At 44.2% G+C, this 22,514-nt stretch overlaps 1 protein-coding gene across 1 annotated transcript in view; it reads right to left on the bottom strand.

Moving 5' to 3' along the window:
* The window catches only part of Itih5 (inter-alpha-trypsin inhibitor heavy chain 5), a 96,239-nt gene extending 74,236 nt beyond the window's left edge, over nt 1-22,003 (bottom strand). The window contains exons 1-3 of the mRNA XM_021156172.2: nt 21,988-22,003; nt 21,649-21,805; nt 11,286-11,330 (exon numbers count right to left, since the gene is read on the bottom strand). Coding sequence (XP_021011831.1) covers nt 11,286-11,330; nt 21,649-21,738 — 135 coding nt within the window. The 5' untranslated portion in view covers nt 21,739-21,805; nt 21,988-22,003. The remainder of the gene's footprint in view (nt 1-11,285; nt 11,331-21,648; nt 21,806-21,987) is intronic.
* Nucleotides 22,004-22,514: the final 511 nt, after the last annotated feature.

The following is a 22,514-nucleotide window of genomic DNA, read 5'->3' as shown; positions in this document are numbered from 1 at the left end:
TAATGATACTCACTCAAAAATAAATATAATTAAAATTTTTATAGTCCCAACAGAAAACAATCAAATCCAATGAGACTTTTGCAGAATCCTAGTGGGATTTCATCCTGTTATTTGAGGGAAATTAATATTTGTAGGATATGCACTTCAATTTGTTAAGAGTCAACTTGTCCAATAAAAAGTTTCAGTGTTCCCCATATTAGAAAAAAAAAGGTTGATTCCAGAAGTGGGGTTCTTTCACCAGCAGTATCATGGAAAATTTATCTGAAAGGTAACTTCTCCTCCTCACTCCAACCCCACAGAACCGGGAGCTCAGAGCAGTCTGTCTTAACGAGCTGCCTAAACTGTGAGTGCTCCAGTTCTAGAAGTTTTAAAGTAACTGACAGTGTGCCTTGAGATGGCTTGAATAAGCCATTAGAAGCACATCCACCTCTGAGATCCATGGAGCCTAGCAGGAAGCTGAAAGTCAAGAATGCAGACTTGCAGTTTAAGAATTGGGAAGAATGAAATTGCACGGCACTCTCTCATGCGACGAGCTGGTGTCTCTGCCCTGAAGTAATTTGGATCCATGAGAGATTCCAGATGGAGTTCCACAAAACACTTCTGCTAAATGATCTTATTAAGAATCTTTAGTGCATTTTATAAAAATGAGAACTAGACTGGGGAGAGAAGCCAAGTTGGTGGTCTCAACAGTGTGACAATCTATCAGATTCATGGAACTTAAAATCTGTGTTATGGCATCTTTCAAAGCAAGAACTCTAAAGCGAATCAAGAATTGGGATGAAGCATTGACTTTGGTCTGTGTTGATGCTGAAAGCAGGCTTTCTTACTAAATTAAACATGTTTAAGTATACTGTTTTCTCTCCTAATGTGCAAAAGTTATTCACAGCTAGCTGTGCTCTTGAGAATTTGTGAAAAGCCTACAAGAGCCTATGGTGTACGGTTCTGCTCGGATCCCCACAAATGCACAAGAAAGAAAAGAAGAATCTGTGAAAATCAAACAAGTATTGTGAACTAAGCTTTTTAAACATGGCGCTATTTACAATTTCAGCTGTATTTTCACCTCGGACACTCACTGGCTAAGAGTGCTTAGCGCTCTTCCAGAGGACCCAGGTTCGCTTCTCAGTGCCCACATCAGGCATCAAGCAAGCTCCTGTAACAAGTTCCATGGGGCATCTGGTGCCTCTGGCTTCCATGAGCACTCATATTGACACATATGTAATTTAAAAGAAATAATGATTTTTAAAAATTGATCAAATCTCAGGGCTGGACAGATAGCTCAGCAGTTAAGAACACTGCTTGCTTGCTCCTCCAGAGGATCCAGGTTCAATTCCCAGCACCCACATGGCAGCTCACATCCATGTTACTCTAGCCCCCGGGGGTGGCGCATGGGGTGCTAATGTCCTCTTCTGGCTACCTTAGACACTGTGAATGTGCATGGTGCACAGACATGCATGCAGATAAAATATTCATGCATATAAAGACAAAAACTTGTAAGTATCAAGTCTCATGCACATGGTTAAAACTTCAGACTACACCAAATGTAAATGACAAGTAATAGCCTTCCTCCAACCTGGATTTACAACTTTGTTCCCCAGATGTGATATTTAGCAGTTTGAAGTATATACCCTCCCACAAACTGGTACAGAACTCATGTACTTATTTGTTTGAGCTTATTTTTTTTTCCTAGCAATATAGTAATTCACTCATCTTTATCTACAAATTCTATCTTGTACAACAGAACAAACCATTCTACAGGTTGGTAACTTAACAACTGCGTCTCTTCGAATGCTTTCTATAGACCAAGAGTTCTGATAAAGTTGGCTGAGAGGTCTGGCTCCTTCACAGTCAAATGGAGAATGGAGATAGAACTAATTCAGAGCTGGCTGATGTCTTCCTGCTTTATGTTGACCCAACAGCAACCCAGGTATGTTAATTCACAGACTTATCAGAGTCTTTAGTAGCTGAAGACGTCACTAACCATGTGATGGTTTTCCTAGCAGTGAAATGGAAGCTACACTTTGCTATGTGCTCTAACTTCCAAGATCTCATAGCTAGCTGGGCCTGGGCCTGCTACTTGCAATGTTAAGGCAAGGGAGTTGTCATGCTAAGGCCTACCCTTGCTTCAGAGAGCCCAAGGCCACCTGGGACAATTAATGAGATCTTATTTTTTGTTAGTTTGTTTTGTTTTGTTTTGTTTTGTTTTGTTTTTCGAGACAGAGTTTCTCTGTATAGCCCTGGCTGTCCTAGAACTCACTCTGTAGACCAGGCTGACCTCAAACTCAGAAATCCACCTGTGTCTGCCTCCCAAGTGCTGGGATAAAAGGCGTGTGCCATCGTTGCCCGTAATGAGATCTTATGTTAAATTTAAAAACTATAAAGAAATTGGAGCTATGGCTCAGTGGTAAAAATACAGGCTTGAGCTAAATACTGGAAACAAACAAACAAACAAACAAAACACATAGTACTTTTTACTACCTTATCCCGTTGACAAAAATAATCACAAACACCCTTACATTGCATGCCAAAGAGCATATGTATTACCTCAGTAGGAGAAATGGGGAGTCAAAGAGCCACCATCTTTGAAAATGCTAACTGAATAAAAAGAAGTTGCCTCTGGTCTTGATAGTTGCATAGCATTCCACTGTGTGGATACATTGCATGCTAACTAGCCAGCTCAATACCATCTATCAATCCTTTGTGTTTAATTCCACTGTGTTTCAAACTCCCTTCAGATCCTTCTGGCCTGTGGTTCATCTGTAGGGATGGGTAATCTGTGGTAGGTAGACCACCCACTTCAGTACATGAATGCTTGTTGAACATAGCCACACATCCGTTCCTTTACAGATGATCTAAGGATGCTTTGGTGTTAACACTGCAGAGCAGAGGAGTTGCTGTAACAGAGGGCTTAGCTGTTTGCTATCCATTGTCATATAGTTTGCTAGTCCTGCTGTCTGCCACTAAACAGTTTAACCAGGTATTAGCTACTCACACGCCTGTACTGATGGATGTGTTTTAGGAGGAGATCTTCAATTATTTTACTCATAATTGTTTGTTTTAAATAGTCAAGTTTGAAAGATATTTAATAGTTGAGAATTTGGGGGGGGGCATCTCTGTCTGGCATCTGAATATGAGATTATAATCCTCCAGCAGAGATGAAGCCTCTTTGGCTCTAACTTCTAGACCACAGCCAGCTTCTAGTTCACCCCTGACCTTACCAATCTCAGATGGATGTCTCGTTGGCTCTGCGGCTGCCAGTACTTAAGTTTTCAAGTATTTTTAGCATGATTGTCCTTATTCTAATCTTATTTCACTCATTTATGCCCTGTGGGTGCTAGATTAAAAATGGCTTCTATCTGTTTCTGCTTATTTAGAGCAGTGTTGTCAGTAACAAGGTAGAAACAGCCCATGTGTCCATCAACAGGTGAACTGATATACAAAATGGATATGTGATACAATGTAATCTATGCACCCTGAAAAAGAAAGGCCATCCTGACTGCCAGTAAGAGTAACACTTGAAGCCATTATGCTAATTGGAAATACTAGACACAGAAAGGCAAATACTGTATGAAGCCACCTACATGAAATAGCTAATGAACATCAGAGTTCCCAATAACCAGCAAAGAAAGAAACTGGGGTTTATTAATGGTATAGAGTTTCCATTTAGCAAAAGTGTTCTGGATAAGAATGTCTTGCTAATTGATACACCTAATGACACTGAACTACAGTCTGAAAAAGAGCTAAAATGGTGGGTGGTTTGTATATGCTCAGCCCAGGGAGGGGCACTATTAGAATGTATGGCTCTGTTGGAGTAGGTGTGTCACCGTGGGTGTGGGCTTTAAGACCCTCATCCTAGCTGACTGAAAGACGGTCTTCTCTTTGCAGCCTTCAGATGAAGATGTAGAACTTCAGCTCCTTCTGTACCTGTCTGCCTGGACACTGCCATGTTCCCACCTTGATGATAATGGGCTGGACCTCTGAACCTATAAGCCAGCCTCAATTAAATGTTGTCCTTACAAGAGTTGCCTTGATTATGATGTCTGTTCCCCACAGTACAAAGTAAAAGGGTAATTGAGTTGCTACAGGTTTGGAAGTACAGACCGACATAGTCCATTGGGCAGGGCAATGTTATAAATGTGCAATGGCCAGGGCGAGAGACGTGAAAGCAAGTGAGATCAATAAGCAGCCTCTGCCTCACTGGCTATGAGAAATAAATGGCACAGACTCACTCTGGGATGGGGACGGATGCACGGTGCCTCCTAAATGGCATCGCTGGCGTCACTGCATGGCTGATGAACTCTGCCAACAAAACCCACTTGTTCACAAATTCACTTGGGCAAGCAATAAATTCAAAAAAAGAGTGGCACTCCACAACAGTGCACACCTTATTCTACCACTCAAAAGGAGAGCCAAAAGGGGGTGCCACCTTCAACACCTTATCCGTAGAGACAATGCAGACCAGCTTGGTGTATGAATTACACCTTTTGCTGCTGACCATGAATGCCTTTGTTTCTCTCCCATTGTGAGAAGAAGTTTCATTTCCCATTGAGTCTGGACCTTGGTAGTTTGCATCATCTACAGAAGATACTGGAAGTTGTATTTGAGAACTACAAGGCCATACTAAAGCCTAGTTTTTATCCAGGTGTCAAGCAGGGTCTTTCTCTGTCATTGACCCTGTGGCTTTATGGGCATGAGCCCATAATGGCCTTCAGAAGCCCCAGTTCCCAATACTGGGCCTCTCCTTAAAGGATTCCAGAGACAGCCCTCCTGCACACTGCCCTTACACTGGCATTTGCTAGACAGCCAAAGAAACTCCCACAGTACAATACAAACTATATGTATTATAGATCCCTCAAATAAATACAAGAAATGTAACTTGGTCTTTGCTGCTGACTCAGGAGGTACATGTGATGGTTACTGGCCCTCTGATGTCCATATGTCCAAGAGGATATGGGTAAAAAACTTAATTGATGGATTTAGAAGGAGGAAGAGGAAGAAGAGAAGGGGGAAAAGGAGGAAGAGGAAGAAGATGACACAAACTTACTTGGGTGGGTCTGGGGTAGTTGGGGGAGAGAGGATGAATATCATCCAAAATATACTGAATAAATTATCAAAGAAAATATTTTAAATTGCTAAAAAAAATACATAATGAACTAAAATTGCTTTTTAAAATGCAATAAGATGAAATTGGGTTTTGAGAGATGGAACAGCACTTAAGAACACTTGATACTCTTCCAAAAACCCAAGTTTGGTTCCAAGAACCCATTTACTGGGCAGCTTACAACCACCTGTAACTCCAGTTCCAAGGAATCCGACAACAAGAGCGCCCACACACATGTCACATACATTCACACACACACACACACACACACACACACACACACACACACACACACATTTAAAAGCAACTAAAGGAAAACATGAGAAATCAGAATGAGACCGATGGCTTCCTAGCTAAAGGAGCCTGCTCCCAAGCCTGGTGGCCCAAATTCAATTCCTGGCACTCAGATGTTATTAAAAGAGAACTGATTCCTGCAAGTTAACCTCTGACTTCCATCTTTATTCTGTGGCACACGTGTGTACCAACTCATACCAAATAAGTAAGTGAAAGGTAATAAACGTGAAAAATCAGAAGATTCCCGGTAAAATATTAAGTTTGTTCTAGTCGTTCAAGCCTAAAATAAAGATTACGGGTATAGCTGATTTTCCACAGTATTTCATCAAGGCTGTGAGCCACGGTTTATGGGTCCAAGGAGACGGTTTGGAAGAGTGTCGGGATCTATTTTAGTCTTGAAGCTTCGGCCCAGTTACTGTTTTCTCAGGAATCCCTGCAATTACTCCACAGAAGCAGCTTCAGTCTCGAATCCCTCAGGATCAAGTGCGCATGTGCAGCTGTGAGCCATTCCAGCTTACCCCTGTTTCTACTGTGCGGCAACTACGTAAACAAATGGTGATGAGGAACCTCCGCGATGGTGACTTCTCTGTCCCTCATTATCTTCTTTCTTTTCTCCTTCTGTCTTATCTCCTTTCCTCCCTCTCTTCTCCCTTTTCTCCCGTAGATCTCGGCTTGGAACCAACTTGGGGCTGAAAAAATGGTTCAGCCACTAAAGTGCTTGCCATGAAATCATGAGGTCAGGACTCCCGTCCCCAGAAACCATGTAAAGAAATCCTGGCCTGGGCGTGAGCGCTGGCAATCTCAGTGCTGGGGAGGCAGAGAGGGTTCCCCAGGCTCGCCAGCAGCCTACCTAGCTAAGTTGGTGAGCTCCAGGCCTGTGAGAGACTCTATCTCAAAACCCACGCTGGACAACTCCTGAGGAACAACGCCCGGGATTGACCTCTGGCCTCCACACATACAAGCACAAATTTACATGTACACCCTATTCCCAACAATATACATGCACCCACAAACACACTTACACATATGCATACTAAAATGAAAAGAAAACAACTTTAAAATGTTTGTGGAATTGAAAGGAATTCTCTGACTCTTGAACAATCAAAAAGGATATATTCATTAAGAATAAAATGTTCTAAGCTGATACTTTTTAAGAACTACTACAGATTACATTTCGAGAAGGTTTGAGAAGTACTCCATCTGGCCACTTATCTCAAGGCACTTATTTGGAAGAAAGGGGGAGAACATGAAGCAGTGTACGAAGATATAGGAGGGAGATGGACTTGCATTCTAGGAAAGGCAGGGAGAGAGAGAGACACTGAGTAACTCAAAGAGATGCCACAGGAACCATTTCTGCCAGACCTTCCAGAGCTCAGAAGAAAGATAAATGGCTGCAGTTCAGCTCCATGGTAGACCCTCTCACAGGCATGGGTGCTGGCTTCAGTAGTTAGGCCCCACAAACAAACAAAACGAGAATCATATGACTGGAGAAAGATAATTCAGTGTTATCTGCAAAGTGTGAAAGAAGACGTTTCCTTAATAGGTTCTGAAAGTGTAGGTGGTGGAACAGTGTGAAAGAGATGTTCTGGACTGAGACTATAGTACAGAGATAAGAATTCTTCCCCAGCATGCATGAAGTCCTGGGTTCAGCCACCAACAAGGGAGGGTGGGAGGGTGAAAGGAAGGAAGGGTGGACAGGAGAATGGAAGGGAGGACGGAAGGAAGAACAAAAGGGAGGGAGGAGAGAGGAAAGAAGGAAGGGAGGGAGGGAGGACAGTAGAGCAGATGGAAGGAAGGAAGGGAGGACAGAAGGGAGGATGGAAGGGTGGAAGGAAGGGGGAGAGGAAGGAAGGATGGGTGGAAGGAAGGAAGGGGAGGGGAAGGGAGAGGACAGAGGGGAAGGAAAGGAGAAACAAAGAAAAAAAAAGAATTAGAGAGAGAGAGTGTGAACAAAGCCATAAAGTAAACCATGCTCATTTCAGGAGTGGTGACCACACCAGATTAATTAGGACGGAGTCACAGTGAGAAGCATATTGGCTAAGGAGGTGACATGTGGGCGAATGAGTCTGACACCAGAAAGCAAACAGAATTCTGCGTGGCAGAAGTGTGTGGAAATTTGTCATCAAAGGAAGATTATAAAGGAGTTACCTCAAACTTTCCCAATATAGTTCCTAAAAATTCAACATGGTCTCCACATTTATATATAAATAATTATTTTGTTTGGAGATGTCAGCTGGAAAATACCAAGCAAAAGAAAGCTTCTCGTGACATAATATAATTTCTTCATTATTTTTTTCCCTCCAAAACCAGCCCAGATGGAAAAGCGGTTTGAGGCAGGGCGTGCCTTAATTAGCTGCCTGAGGGACCAGAGGTTCGGGTATGACTCATGGGAGTCACTTAGCTTCAAGCCACCCAGAGGATGTCCTGAATTACCCAAGTTGCCATCTGGAAATGTTGCAGTGGAATGTTAGGAGCTGAGCATTGGCAGCCAGAGCTCCGTTCAGGCCCCTCTTCCTAGAAGATCATTAACCCTTTGGTGCTTGGTTCTAAGCTAACCATTCTTGAATAACGATAAATAAATAAAGATTGAATTTGTTGTTTTTATTTTATGTGTGTGTTTGCCTACATTTATGTATGTCAATCATACGCATGTCTAGTGTCCACAGAGCCCAGCAGAGGACATTGGAATCTCCTGGAACTGGATTTACAGAACCTTGAGAGCAGCCATGTACATGCTGACAACGGAACTCAGGTTCTCTGGAAAAGCGGCCAGTCTCCAAACTATTGTGCCATCTCTGAGACCCCCTGGCCTAACCATCATTTACAGACCTGAGGAGAAATACATTGGGGTAGTTCAGAAAGCAATCTATTACCACTCTCCCTAGTTTTACAGAGGGGAAGGTTGGAATGGAGCAGGGGACTAGGTTCTAGGCACCGATGGCCTTTACTCAGCCTTAAGGCCTCTTCTTTACAAAAGCTCTATAGAATGTGTGGTCACTGATGAAGTCTCCTTGGGTGCTGTGGTCAGCACCTGAGAAAACCATTCCCTCCACGCCATGTGCAGACGGAACATAGCACCGGCCCCAATTCGCCTGTTCACGTTCATACAGTCTACACAGGGATGCCTCCTGACATTTAGAGATAAGCAGGAACAGGAGTGTGCAATCATCTCTATCCAGGGAGAAGCCCCTGTTCAGTAATCTGCAAGTGGCACCCCGTGCTGTGGAGACAGACTCAGATGTAGGCGGTATCCACAAATGACCGGTGGTCAGCACCAACTCACCAACCGTGCTGACTGTAATTCAGCTAGTGATGAGGCCATTTCATAGGAGGCCATGTTCTTATGAAAACGCACTTTGTACACACTCCCCTCTCAGCCCCACGGTGCTTCCTTTACCCGCCTCACATCAATTCCCTTTACTCTTTTGGACAATTTGCTTCTGCTTTCATGTCATCTATACATAAACAATTTTATATACCTATAAGGTCTAGAACCCAAAGTGAAAGAAAACATGCAATATTTGTCTTTATGAGATTCGCTTCGCTCCCTTAATATCCTTCTCTCCACTTGCACCCACTTCCCTACAGATGACATAACCTGACGTCCTAGCTCGTGAGAATGTTTTCCTGGAAAGACTCCTTCCCCCACTGCAGAGACAGCAGTGACTGCTGTGCTGCTCCATCCGCAATATGCTAACCGAATTATCTAGGACCCACACTGCTGACCACTTCCTCTCTCAAACTCTCCCACAGAAAACCAATACTCTCTCTGCCACAGTCGCCCCTGGAAGCCTGTCCTAGGCAATGAGGAACATCTGTTCCAGCCAGGAGCCTGCCAGAGCAACGCCAAGTATCCAAATCGAAGCTTACGGGGCCCAGCCACCCACTCACACATTCCTTCCCATGAAAATTCTAATACGTGCTCTGGGCTGTGCTCTGACACCTATCCTGCCCACTGTTTCCTGACAGGCTTGGTGCTTCTGCATGTGGCTCTGCATGTAGGGCATGACTTCTGTTACCATCGATGTGTAAGTGTATTTATTCCTCCATGCTGATCATTTCCATGATTGTCTATCATACCACATTGCAATAAAATAATTCTTGGCACAAACTTCAGAATATTATCTCCCAACGGGCTACCAAGAAGGATCCCTGCTGTCAGAGGGTAAGTGACATGAGTGAATTGCTTTGATAAAGCTAGCCAGTGTCTTTAAGTATGGTGGAAGCTCAAATACAAAGATATTCATGATATTCAAATTGCAATCTCTGTGTGTGTGTGCATGAGCATGCATGTGCACATGTGTTTGTGTGTGTGTGTGCACACGCGAGCATGCGTGCTCATGTGAATGTGTGTCCAAGGACTTGTCCAAAAAGAGAAGTCTAATTAATTATATTTCCAAATATAACCAAGCATATCTCTGTGGTCCTGACAATGGTGAGAGAATCTTAGTTGACGCTGCTCAGCTTCTTTTCATTAATTAAAACCTGGAACATTCTGAGCTGTCTACTTTCTATTCATAACTTATAATTTAGAACATACTGAGAACTACTATTGGTAAGAGAGACTCCAGGCACAGCAGACGCTAGAGCATGCAGAGTTTTACCCCTGGAGGTATGGGATTGTAGAACACATGGCATAGTGCATGACTCCTGGAAAGACCCTTCACGGATAGAGCTCATGTTAAAACATGTGTAATACTTGTGAGAAGAAGACTTGGAAATTTTAAGAGATTTCTAAGAAAAATGTGAGAGATCATAGAAACAGTGCAGGCGATGGGGTCATGACAATCTTTGAAACTGCTGGACACAGTAGCACACTCATGCCAGCCATCCTCCCTGCATTGGGAAATAGAAGCAAACAGATCACAAGGATCAGAAGGATCAAGAACCAATGGACAGTTTGGGCTGCATAAAGAGTTTGAGGCTAGCCTGAGGTATAGGAGACCCTTTCTTTAAAAAAAAGCCTTATTGATCAATAATGAAATTCAGAGGCTACAAAAGAAATGATAAATACAGGGACCCAAAAGATTTATACAGCAACTACATCAAAAACAAAACCAGCAAGCTGATGTCATGTTCTTTGGGAATCTTCCAATTCAGAAGACAGGCTGCATGAGCATCCCCAGTACGTTCCCAATTAGGGGGATTTAAACTAATAGTAGGAAGAAGGGCAGGGCCCAATAGAAGCATCTCAGAGATTCGCTATACCAGATGGCCAACAACCTATTTTTAACTGTTAGAATTTGTTCATGGCCAGGGAATGTGTTCACTCCATCACGCCTGGAGAGACCACCCAACTCCCATCACACAATGCTTCAATCTGCAAACGCTCTTCACTTTGAAACAAAGCCTTTATTTCCTGATGTTACAGAAAATCAACAAATGTGTGCGATGGATTTAGATGTTGATTCTTAGTGCAGCATTCAAAGTTCTGTATGGTGTCTTTGTGGGGATGGGGACTGTGTTCTCATGAGCTTGCAGGCCAAGGCCAGAGGAGGCCCTCAGGAGTCTTACTCTGTCAATCCCTCCTAGGCAGCATTTCTCTCTGAACAGAGAACCAGCGGGCTCTAGTGATCTTCCCGCCCTCACAGCATCTGGGGAACAGGCCTGCGTTCAGCCACATTAGGCTTTTTACATGGATTCTGGGGATTCTCCTCAGAACCCCACCCTTGTGTAGCAAGCACTCTTACCCACTGACTCTCTGGCCCCTCTTTTAAGAAAGAAAAACCTCCCTTTGAGAAAATGTCTAAAGGAATCAACTATACCGCTTCATGCTAGGATTCCTCTCTAAGGAGCAACAGGGGCGTTTGGGAGCATGCATATGAACTAGATCCAGGTTCAAAGGAAGTAGAAGAGTGGAGTATGTGGACGCCGTGTCCGTGGGTATACATACCAGCCTTTGCAACAGCCTGAGCTGCCTGGGGACCCTGAGCACGACCTGCAAAGAGAGAAGAGGTGTGAGACAGGACTTCGAGGTTTCATAAATGAGTCCCGTGAAGGTGTAAAACCCACTCAAACCCACGCTAACAGTATCTAGCTTGCAAAGCCGTGACTTTTTTTTCCATCAGAGACTGTTTTGCGGAGCTGGAATTAGAATCCATCATTCAGAACCCGTGAGGTCAAGCTACATCATCATCTAGGTGTGGCCCCCCTCTGTAATAGGGGTGTAGATGAAGTGACAAGACCGAAGATATCCATGGAATGCTTGCATGCTGCTTCTCTCCGTCTTTGGCTTGACATTAAATTCCTTGCTGCCATGTATTGTATTAAGAATTAATCTCAGTCGGGAGTTTCTACCCCACCTTAATCATTCCGTTCCCAGATAAAGGACACACAACTTTTATATTTATAAAAAAACGTTAATGCACTAGAGCTGGCCAGATATCTACCCTCTAAGCTATTATGTCTACTTCCCATCAATAACCCTGAGCTATAACTTGCCATGTTCCACCTGGGACACTCTTAACTCCAATTGGCGATTTCTCGTGACCATATTTTCATGACTCCCCATGGTGTCTTCTCCTCTGTCTACCTTTTCTCTTCTCTCCTTGTCTCTCCTCTGACCCCAAGCTTAGGAACTGAAAACCCCAACCACCTCTCTTCTGCCCAGCTATAGACTCTAGTCATCTTTACTCACCAATCAGGGATAACTTGGGGGGCAAGGTTACATTGTATCACTTGGGTGATACCCCTGAGGGTAACCAGGGCCAATATTTAGCATTAAAATACATAGCAACAGACCAACTTTGACAATTGTGTCAGTTACATCATTGTAATACAGGCATGTAGCCTTCTTCTGGAGAGTTCCTATGCAGTGGAAAATCCTGGGAAACCCAGACACAGTTCTGAAGTTACCCTAAATTGTTTTAAAGATATTTCTTTTCTGGATGATTTCTTCTATTTCCTCATAGGCAAAAGATGGGTACAAAAGAAAACAATAGAATTTTTCTAAAACAAAACGAAAACCAAGTCGGCAATGGCTGGAGAGATGTCTCAACAGTAAACAGCTCATCAGAGGACCAGGTTCCGCTCCCAGCACCCACATAATGGCTTACAACAGTCTGTAACTACAGCTCTTGGAGATCCAATACCCTCTCTGGCCTCCATGGTCACAGGGCATGCATGCAGTATACACACATACAGACGGGCAAAGCACTCATACACATAAAAATAAATAAAATTTAAAATTGCTATACAAATAAGCCGTTTCCTCTGGGCTGGTTTAACAATTGTAACTGGCCTGTGAGTATCACATACAACAGATCTCTGTTTAAGTAACAGAAACAAAATGATTATGGCCATGAGTGACAAGCTTCCCTTTTGGGCAATGAGAGAGTATAGGAGAGATTCCTGAAAAGCTTGCCCAGGCATTACACTTTAGAAATCTATTTTGCCTTTATGTGTCTGTGTGTGTGTGGCACTGTGCATGGGGCAGAAGCTTCGGGTCCCCTGGAGCTGAAGAACAGAACTAAGTGGCTCTACAGGAGCAGAGAACCCTTGTAACCTCCAAGCCACCTCTCCAGCCTCTGACTTACACATTCTAAAGTAGCTTGTGAGTGTACTTTTTATACCATAAAGTCGGCTCACTTCGCGCACACACGTAATGTGTCTTACTCTGTAAGGAGTGGACGGCCGTCACCACAGTCTTTATTACGTTCTTAAAGGAAACTCTGCTACCTGGGAGATGAGTTAGTGGGTAAAGTTATTACTACAAAAGCACCATGACTTGAGGTTAATTCCAACATGCTCGCACATGCACACACACAAATCTTGCACCCTCTGGTGATTACCTCTCAATTCCTCATTCCCAGCGTTTGGCAACCACTAAACTATTTTAGAGAGTCTTGTCCATTATGATCAGTTTATATAAATGCAATCATATACCATGCATATTTTTACATGTCTTGTTTTTTATTTTGCATAATGGTCTCAAGGCTCATCTACACGGTAACAGACACTTTATTCCTTTTTATTATTGAGTAGTATTCCATTGTGTATAGGTATACAGCATTTTACATTTTGTTTATCTGTTTACCAACTGCTTCCTTTTAACTGGTATGAATGGTTCATAACTTGAATGAAAATGTAATTTTCACACACCGGCAATCTTTCCTGAGGATGTAGAGATATGGTTTTATTTTTTTTCCATGAGTGAAATTCATGTTTCGTGCAGTAAATTTGACTTTTGTGAAACTGTGGAACTTTCTAAAGTGGGTATGCATGTATTCCTGTCTATGCTATGCCTTTCAGTTAAAAACTCCATTTACAGAAAAGTAAATAAGAGAGGGGAATCTTTAGAAAAATAGAATGTATAACTTTTAAAACAGTTGTTAATAGTTGAAAATAGCTTAAAGCTATTCCCAGCCTGTGAGTCATGAGCCCTTTGGGAATTGAACAATCTTTTCACAGTAGTTGCATAAGACCATTGGAAAACATGGACATTTACATGACGATTCAGAACGGTAGCAAAATTACAGTTATGAAATAACAGTGAAATAATTTTATGGTTGGGGTCAGCACAACACGAGGAGCTCTATTAAAGGGTCACAGCATTAGGAAGGTTGAGAACCACTGGTCTAAAGTATCAATTAAAAGTAGTTTGCTTAAATACACTGTGGTAACCTGGGGACCAAAGATGACTCAGTTGGCAAAGTGTTTGCCACACAAGCACAAGGACCTGAACTTGGGCCCAGAACCTCCATAAAAACCCAGAAATAGTGGCTTCCTTGTGATCCGGGTGCAGAAAAGACCAAAACTGGGGAGTTTGGGGCTGACTGCCTATGGGGAGACAAACTGGAGGACCCAAGGGGTCTCTGGCCATGGTCAGACAGAGATGGGAGGATCCCGGGGCTCATTGGCCATTGAGCCTGAAGAGTTCCAGGTTCCATTGAGAGACTCTGTCCTGAAATCCAAGACATATGAACATCTTCTGAAAAGTGCCACCCTAAGTTGACCTCCACATGCACACATACTCTATATACATACATGCACACATAGGCACACACACAATGATACACAAATATTGAAAAATAACAAAGAAGATCTGTCTTTATTGACCAATAGTTATATTTCTTAGCTTCAACACTGGTCATTTTGTATATTTCTAGCTGCTCTCTGCCAGAAAGATCACTTGCTATGGACAGATGGGGCCATGAGACAAGCTCTGGCCAAAACATTATGGGTGTAAACATTATTTACCATTTCTGGGCCAAGTGTAAAGCAGAGATCATCTGAAGGATTAGGGCTGGGTATCCAATCCTTCAGAGCTGCCTGAAGTCACTGTCACATTACGGGTAGAGGTGGTCCCCCAAGAACTTGTGACCACGTGTGAGTACCTGTTCCACTACCAGGCCGTGATGGACTAGTTGTAGAAGCAAGAATAAAATGTGTGTTACTTAAGACGTTCGTGTATGGGTCTCTTTGTTATCAGTCACAGTCTGCTTTGTTCCGACTGCCGTACTTATCAAACACTTGAAAGTACTAACCCAGAGAACAGAACTACGGGATTAACATGATTAGTAGTTTAGCGTGTAAAATGTATTCTGCACTGCTAATGATGCTGCTTTGGGGTGGTTGAACCCTTTGTATTTACATTTTTTTTTCTTTTTTGGTCTTTGAGAAATTAGAAAAATGCTACTTCCATATGAGAAAATGCAATAATTATATTTCCATTGTAAAAACTCAAAGGAGGTCTGCCCGAGATTACTTAGTGGTACAGGCACTTGCTGCTGAGCGCGATGGCCTGAGTTTATCTTCTGGGATCCACGCTGGTCAGAGAACCAACTCCCACAGCCGCCCTCCACATACATGCACCATGACACACATGTGCGTGCGTGCAAACATCACACACACACACACACAAATATTTTTCTTAAATTAACCAAAAATATAATGGAGATATCTCCATCCTTTCTCTCATCCCTTACTCTGTGACTGCTGCACAGCCTCCTATTCAACAGAACATGAAGAGAGAAACTTGGGGGACCTAGGATAGCAGCAGCCAACCCCATGTGGGAACAAGATCTCCCTTAGGAGAAATCTGCTTGTTTTCTAAAGTGAAGGGATATGAAAAGGAGATCAAACCGGTATAAGGACCCAGGGCAAGGGCTTTACCAGGTCTCCATTCACCTTTCCCTCCCTAAAATTGTAGAATAGGCTGGGGATCACTTAAGACAGTTGCTGCCAGAAGACAGCCTCCCCCTCCAGTCTTAAGTTCAATGCTTGATCTAAAGTATGTTCTTTGATGTCTCCTCCTTTGCAAAATAGGTTTTCAACAAAACAAGCAAACTTGAAGGAAAACCAGAGAAGCTGTTTTTTCACTTTTGAGATGACTATCTAGCTTCTCAGGGGATCTCCGTGGCAACACTTCAGTCCAAGTTTAGACTCACACTGACCCAGGACTGAATCTTACTGGTGCAGGCAGATGACCGGTGCCAGCCAGAACAGGAGGTGGAAATGGCATTGATGTCACCATTATTGTTAGCAGCTAGGAATTTTTACCCTTTTTGTTGTTTGAGGATTTTTTTCCTCCATGGTCTTCAAAGAACCTGAGGAGTGGGGTGGGGATCACGGACAGAAAAGTAAGAGGTTTCCAGGTCTAAGGCAAGGACCATAAATAGCTTCGGAGCCTCCGTGGACTTCTCAGTGAGTCCAAACCACAGGTCTAAGAGACAGCTCCCAAAGGCTTCATCTAGCAAGCAGAGCGTTTTACCTCAACATCCGAGCATAAGATGCCCAGACTACAATATTTATTAAGATGTGTAGGTCAGTGAGATGACTCCTTGAGTAAAGCTACCTGCCATTCAGTCTGAAGGCCAGAGTTCTATCCCCGGTACTGACACAGTGGAAAGAGCAGACTCTCACAAGCTGGCTGCTGACTTCCACACACACTCTGTGGCACAGGTACAGCCACAAATATACGTACAAATAAATAAACACACTAACAAATAAAAGTTAAGTTTTTAAGTTTACTCTGTCATCTAGAGCCACATTATATAATGAACAAGTGAAATGGGAGGAGAGGAAAGAGAAAGGAAGGAAGGAAGGAAGGAAGGAAGGAAGGAAGGAAGGAAGGAAGGAAGGAAGGAAGGAAGGAATCCATGATCATGTAACAGTAAACACAAAAACAACATCAAGTTCACTACATCCTTAAGTAGTGGGAGGCTTTGGGGAAATCACAGGATAGCTAGAACTAGCTGTGTAGGGTGGGGTGTAAAGGAAGAATGTTTTAAAAGAACTAGGTTCTCTAGAGAAGCATGCTCAGAAGCCATCAGCAACATGGTTCCCCTGCCCCTTTGACTCCCATAGACCTAGCAATAAGTCACCACCAGGAACTAGCTCTCCTTCAAATGCTCGCTGAAAAACTACAACAGAGCTGGAGTTTAGAATCATTGTCTCCATCATATATTAGTAGAAATATATGTTAGAAACAGAATCTTTTAAAATCACGGGTGCTACTCTGTTTCTCCCAGGGTCTATCTTAGTGTCCAGTCACACTTCAGAGAGGAATAGAGAGACTCGGTTGAGATACTCTCCCATGAGTCTCAGCTCTACTGTGGATCCTGGGTGTCTGTCAAAGACCTACAAGTTAAGAGGTGTGGTCTCCAGCTTTTTGCTATTGGAATGCGTTGGAACTTTAGCAGGTAGGGACCAGTGGGAAGCCTTTGGGACATGACTGAGGGATGCTGGAAAGAAGGTATGGGAAGCAAGCTTCTTCTATTCTTTTGTGGTTTTGTTTTGTTTTTGTTTTTAGTTTCCAGCCAAGATGTAAATGTATTTGCTCTACCATGTGTCTGAATTTTCTCACACAGGTTTGAAAGCCATAGGGCCAGTTTACCAATGGATCAGAAACTGTGACATTTGTAAACCAAATTATATCCCTGTCTTCACAGGTTGATTAGCTGGTATCTGTTAAAGCATCAAAAAACTGACTAGCTCAGCTCATCAGTGGGAAAGTGTGTGCAATGGGAGAGGAAAGGAGAGGAGGGAAGGGGAGGGGAGAGAAGGGAAGGGGAGGGGAGGGGAGGGGAGGGGAGGGGAGAGGAGAGGCTTAGAATGTCTTCACTGTTTCCAGCTCTGGATGCTTGAGTAACCAAGATTGGCTAATACAGAATGTAAAGGTGGGTCAACTCTCTTTTAAGCTCTATCCAGGGGTCCCTGAATCCAGGTCCCACAGCACACATAAGGGATGCTTCATTGATGCCAACCTCAGCAGGCATCTTGAGCATACGAAAGTCACCTTTCCTAGTGGGACGAGGGTGAGAAAGTGAAGCACCAGCCAACCCCGTTCTTCTGAGGGCCTTCAGAACACTGACAGCAAGGCCCAGCAACAGAGCAACCACTGCCTTAGAGATCTGCTGTAGACTCTCAAACAAGATTGAAGCTGGATAGTGAAAAGTCACTTGAGGTTGCGATTATTCCAGGTTGAGTTCTGTGAGTCTGAGTCTGGAAAGGTTGGAAGAGAGAAAGTGAACTAAGGAGAGACAGAGAGAGAAAGAGAGAGAGAGAGAGAGAGAGAGAGAGAGAGAGAGAGAGAGAGAGAGAGAGAGAGAGAGAGAGAGAGAGAGAGAGAGAGAGAGAGAGAGAGAGAGAGAGAGAGAGAGAGAGAGACTTGTAATTCAGTTTCTAGTTCTAGGGCCTCAGAGAATTTTGAGAAAACACTACTTAGGAGTACAAAGTCACATACAGATCATCGCCCAGCCTCGGGCGGCCCCCGCCCTTCCTTCCCACCCTGAGGACATGAGATGCAGCTGGTTTGGGAGTGAGCACACCACTGGACTGTCTCCCACATCTCCTTCCCATTCAGTTCTACGGCTCCACCTCAGCAATCCCACCCCTGTACATCAAGAGGCAAAACGGAGAGGCCTGCAGCTTGCAGAGCTTTGCCTGGCTGTGCTTAGCTAGAGAGCTAAAGAAATATTTGTCTCGATTCCAACGAGAAGACAAGCTAATGGGTGCAACAGTATGGGGAGCTAACATTTGGGAAGTTTGAAAATGGAGTGCCAGGATGAACATTTAGGACCAGCACGTGCTGAGCAGACTTTGTGTTGTGATCATTAGACCAAAATATCAGTCTGGAAGGGGCCTGCTATATGGAAGGCTCCTTGGGATCCCTAGCCTCAGGGTTCAACAATCTTGAGTTTTGAGATCTCTATGTATAAGCTTGAGGGCACAGATTCCTTTGGGTGGCCTTTCCTGGATGACTGTCCTTTGTAGGTCAGCTTCTCTGTGGCATCTGTGGGTTTAACACACACACACACACACATCTCATTTGTAGTCATAATTTCAAAATCTTCCTCTTAAATGAGTCCTTTAGAATTAAGTTCTCATCTCAAATGCAGCTACATCTCTTGCTGAGATTTAGGGGCTATTAGCCCTGTGCTGACACAATGAAAGTGAAAAACAGAGAGGTTAAGTTGCTTGCCCAAGAACACACAGCCAGGAGGAAGCAGGATCCAGATTTGAACCCCACACAGCCTGGTTGCTTTTGGAATATTTCTAACCATAATACTTCATCGCCTCTTTTTTGTTTTAAATAAAGCATTTGGAGACCTTTTGAACATTCAGTAACTGATCATTATTTTTTTATTTAAAACTGCTTTGGTAAAAACTTTATCCTTACTTTCAAAAACCATGTAAATTGAAGACATAAGGTGAATAAATCAGGAGATAGAAGATGATTCATTTCATGTAACTTCCTCTCTAAAACCAATTCCCTGGCATTTTGCTCTTTTGCCCTTTTTATTACAATTCTTTATTTACTTTGTAAGGGAGGGATATCACAACACACTTGTAGAGGTCAGAGGATAAAATGTGGGAGTCAGTTCTCTCCTGCTACCATGTGAGTCATGGGGATTGAACTCAGGTCATTGGGCTTAGTGGCAAGCACTTATCCCCACTAAGCCATGTCTCTGGCCCCTGGCAGCTTCTTTTAAGGTAATAGTATTCAACCTATAGTCTTCCTATCACCTGCTCTATCCCTTCCCGTAGATCAACATGGATGGAAAAGAAGCCATGTTTCTGATATTCAATAACCTTCCCAAGTACACAGAGACAGTTGGAAACCACCGACTTCAGTAGTTGCTTTACTAAGGGTCATATAATTTATAGATGCAGTGGAGGGTGGGATGGAAGAAGGAAACTGAATCTCATATGCAAGTCGTAATTTTCCCAGGTGCATGTACATGATCAGAACTGCCATGTAAGTCGATAAGCACGTTCAGTTACAGTACAATTTACATCACCAGAGCTCCAGTGTGTGTGTGTGGGGGGGGGGCGGGGGGAAGACTGTCATTCCTAACGCTTTGTCTGTCTGTTTTTGAGATAGGATCGCTGGCTTGGGACTTGTCAAGCAAGTCAGACTGGCTACAAATCCCAGGATCCACCTGTCTCCACCTCCCCTTCACTAGGATTGCTAGTTGGTCATCATGCCCTGCCCCGTTTTGGTTTGTTTGTTTCTTTGTTTGTTATGGGGTTCTGGGGATTGAACTCAGGTCCACATGCTTATAAGTAAGCTTTCTACTGGCCTAATTGTCTCCCCAGATCACTTATTACATTTTACAAGTTTACTAAGTTTACCCATAGCTTCAGAGGTTATCATTTTTGAGATTAAAACAGTGGCTACATTCTCAGATTCTGTGCTAAGTACATCAGCTCTTCAGTCTTTTTCTTATCAGTTCTTGGGATCGAACCCAGAGACCTCATTCATCCCAGGCAAGTAATCTGCCTTGGGGCCACATGCAGCTGGTCCTGTCTCTAACCCAGTGCCATGCCCCCTCCTCTCTGTCTCTGTCTCTGTCTCTCTCTGTCTCTCTCTATGTCTCTCTCACACGAACGTGCGCCTCTGTGTGTGTGTTTGTGTGTTTTGTCTGACTTAGTCATTTTTAAGATAAATGTTGCCATGGGTTGGAAATAACAGGAAATCACCAAATCCCATGTTTTTTCTAAGAAAGAAACCTTGGAAAGTGTTAAGCTCACTTGTAGTCGTGGGGACAGCATGGCTGGAATCCATCTCTAGTCCTCAGAATGATTCTTTGTCTTGGTTCTTCCCACATCCCTTCCCCTTACACCCTCGCAGAGCTTCAAGAAATTTACTCTGAACTCCTCCCTCAGCAATTCCGCAGCAGAAGCCATGTCAAGTGCCAACCCTGCTGGCAGCCAAGTCCTAGCAATAAAATATCTCCCATTTATTGAGTGCCTGCTGGATACCAGGTCCTTACACAAGCTAGCTAAATCCTTGCTATATGCTCAAAAGGAATTGTAAGCCAGACACGATGCACACCTATAATCCCAGCATTTGGAAGAGTCAGGCTGGAAGACTGAGAGTTCAAAGCCAGCCTGGGTTAATAGCAGGCTTTAGTCCAGCCCTAGCCCCATAGAACAGCATGCCTTGCAGAGAAAATACATTGCATTCAAATATGGAGTGTGCCCAGGACAGCTGTAAATGGCAGAGTAGGCAGAGTGGGGACCAGCCTTGCTTTGGACCCAAGCCTAGTTTTCTCCTACACCTCTACAAAAGCTTGCTTCTCCTACAGGATCCTTAGAGGGATGTCAGGACATTTCTGTTTGACAGTGTTCGTGGAACGTTTCCAGTGGTCAGACACTGGACTGAACCTTTTCATTTGCAGAGCTGTTGTCATCTGTGCGGTTATGACACTTAAAACACAAACTCTGACATATGCACCAAGTACCTGAGCTTGACACTGGCTTAATTGTGGGACCTCCAGTAAACTACTCACAATTAATAAGAACCAGAGGGCAAATTGAGTTTTCCCGTGTTTGGGTGGAGAGTGTTGGGGTTTCCAGGAGTTTAAGACTTTTAATCAGCTATTCCCACCCCACCCCCACCCCCGGGGAACCATCTCACACTTCTAAGATTTTCGGAAACTTGCAATGAACTGCTGGGCAGGAGCCTTCTCAGAAATTTGTAAGGACGGATAGGAATCTGGTAGGCAGCGGGAGCTAACAAGAACATTGGATTCTGCACAACTTTGAAGTTCCATGTACAGCTCTGCGGGAATCTGGCACGGGGCAGGCGCTGAGGACCACTCAGAAGTAGCACAAGTGACCAACAGATGGGAAAGTCCCCATGTTGAAGACTGGGAAAAGAAACAGTGCAGACCCAGAGGAAGGCGATCCCCCTCCCCCCTTCCTTGCATCCTACCGATCAATTCCAGCCTGTCCAGAAGCCAAACGGCCAAGAGAGATGGAGGGAAGGGACAGAATCGCTGGCTCCCACAGCTCTTTCTCCTACTTACTTGCTCCGAGGTGTCGTCCCAACTCCGTGCCTCTTCCTGGGACTCTGAGAAGAGGGGCAACCCCAAGCACAGCCCTAGCAGCAGGAGCATGGCGAAGCCAGAGCGCGCGACCTCTCTGGGACAGCGAAGGCTTTTCAGGGAGTTGAAGGAGCTGCGGCTGCAGAGAAACACGCTGCATCCAGCCCTTCCTCCATCAAAGCCCCGCCCATCAATGTCCCCGCCCCCTTTATGCCCTTCAGGCCATCCTGAGTCCGGTCGCCACACTACCACTACCCCAGGCCACGCCTCTCTGTCCCTTGGGGAATTTAGAGGGCATCCTTGGCTCCGCCCACAACTCACCTTGTGATCCCTGGCCTCCTAGTTTTGCCTCCCCTGGGCTCCAAGGTTGACCGCAGGCCAGCTTTCTGCAGGCCACCACCTCCATCCTCCAGCTTGAGGAGCTATTGGGTCCCCATGTTTGGTTCCAGGAGGAAAAGACTCCAGACCTGCCCTAGTTGAGTGCACAGGGAAGTGAACTTTGCCCTGCAGGAACCCAGTCTTGTCCTCCGGTCCTGCACGCAGTCAACAAACTTCAGCGGAAGTTGTTTCCTCTGCCTGTAGCTGCCAGGTACATCACTCCAACCCTTCATCCCCGGGTTTCCTTCGCTTTAGGATTTGCATAATTCCTGTTGCCAAGAGACCCGAGATCAGCACGTAGGGCTCACCTGAAGCCTAAAGTTGACAGGGGCCCGCCCTTAGTATCTGCCACCAATGCTAGAGTCACAAATAACACGAGATGACAACTGATGATCTAAGGCACACAAGCTGCATTGTCCCATTTAATTGATGAATTCTGGTATTGGAGGACAAAAAAGAGAACCTGCGTT

Source organism: Mus caroli, chromosome 2 (assembly GCF_900094665.2).
Source record: "Mus caroli chromosome 2, CAROLI_EIJ_v1.1, whole genome shotgun sequence".
In the NCBI taxonomy this organism is placed as follows: Eukaryota; Metazoa; Chordata; class Mammalia; order Rodentia; family Muridae; genus Mus; species Mus caroli.
Note: the sequence above shows the minus strand (reverse complement) of the source record. Positions and strands in the feature narration are given on the sequence as shown.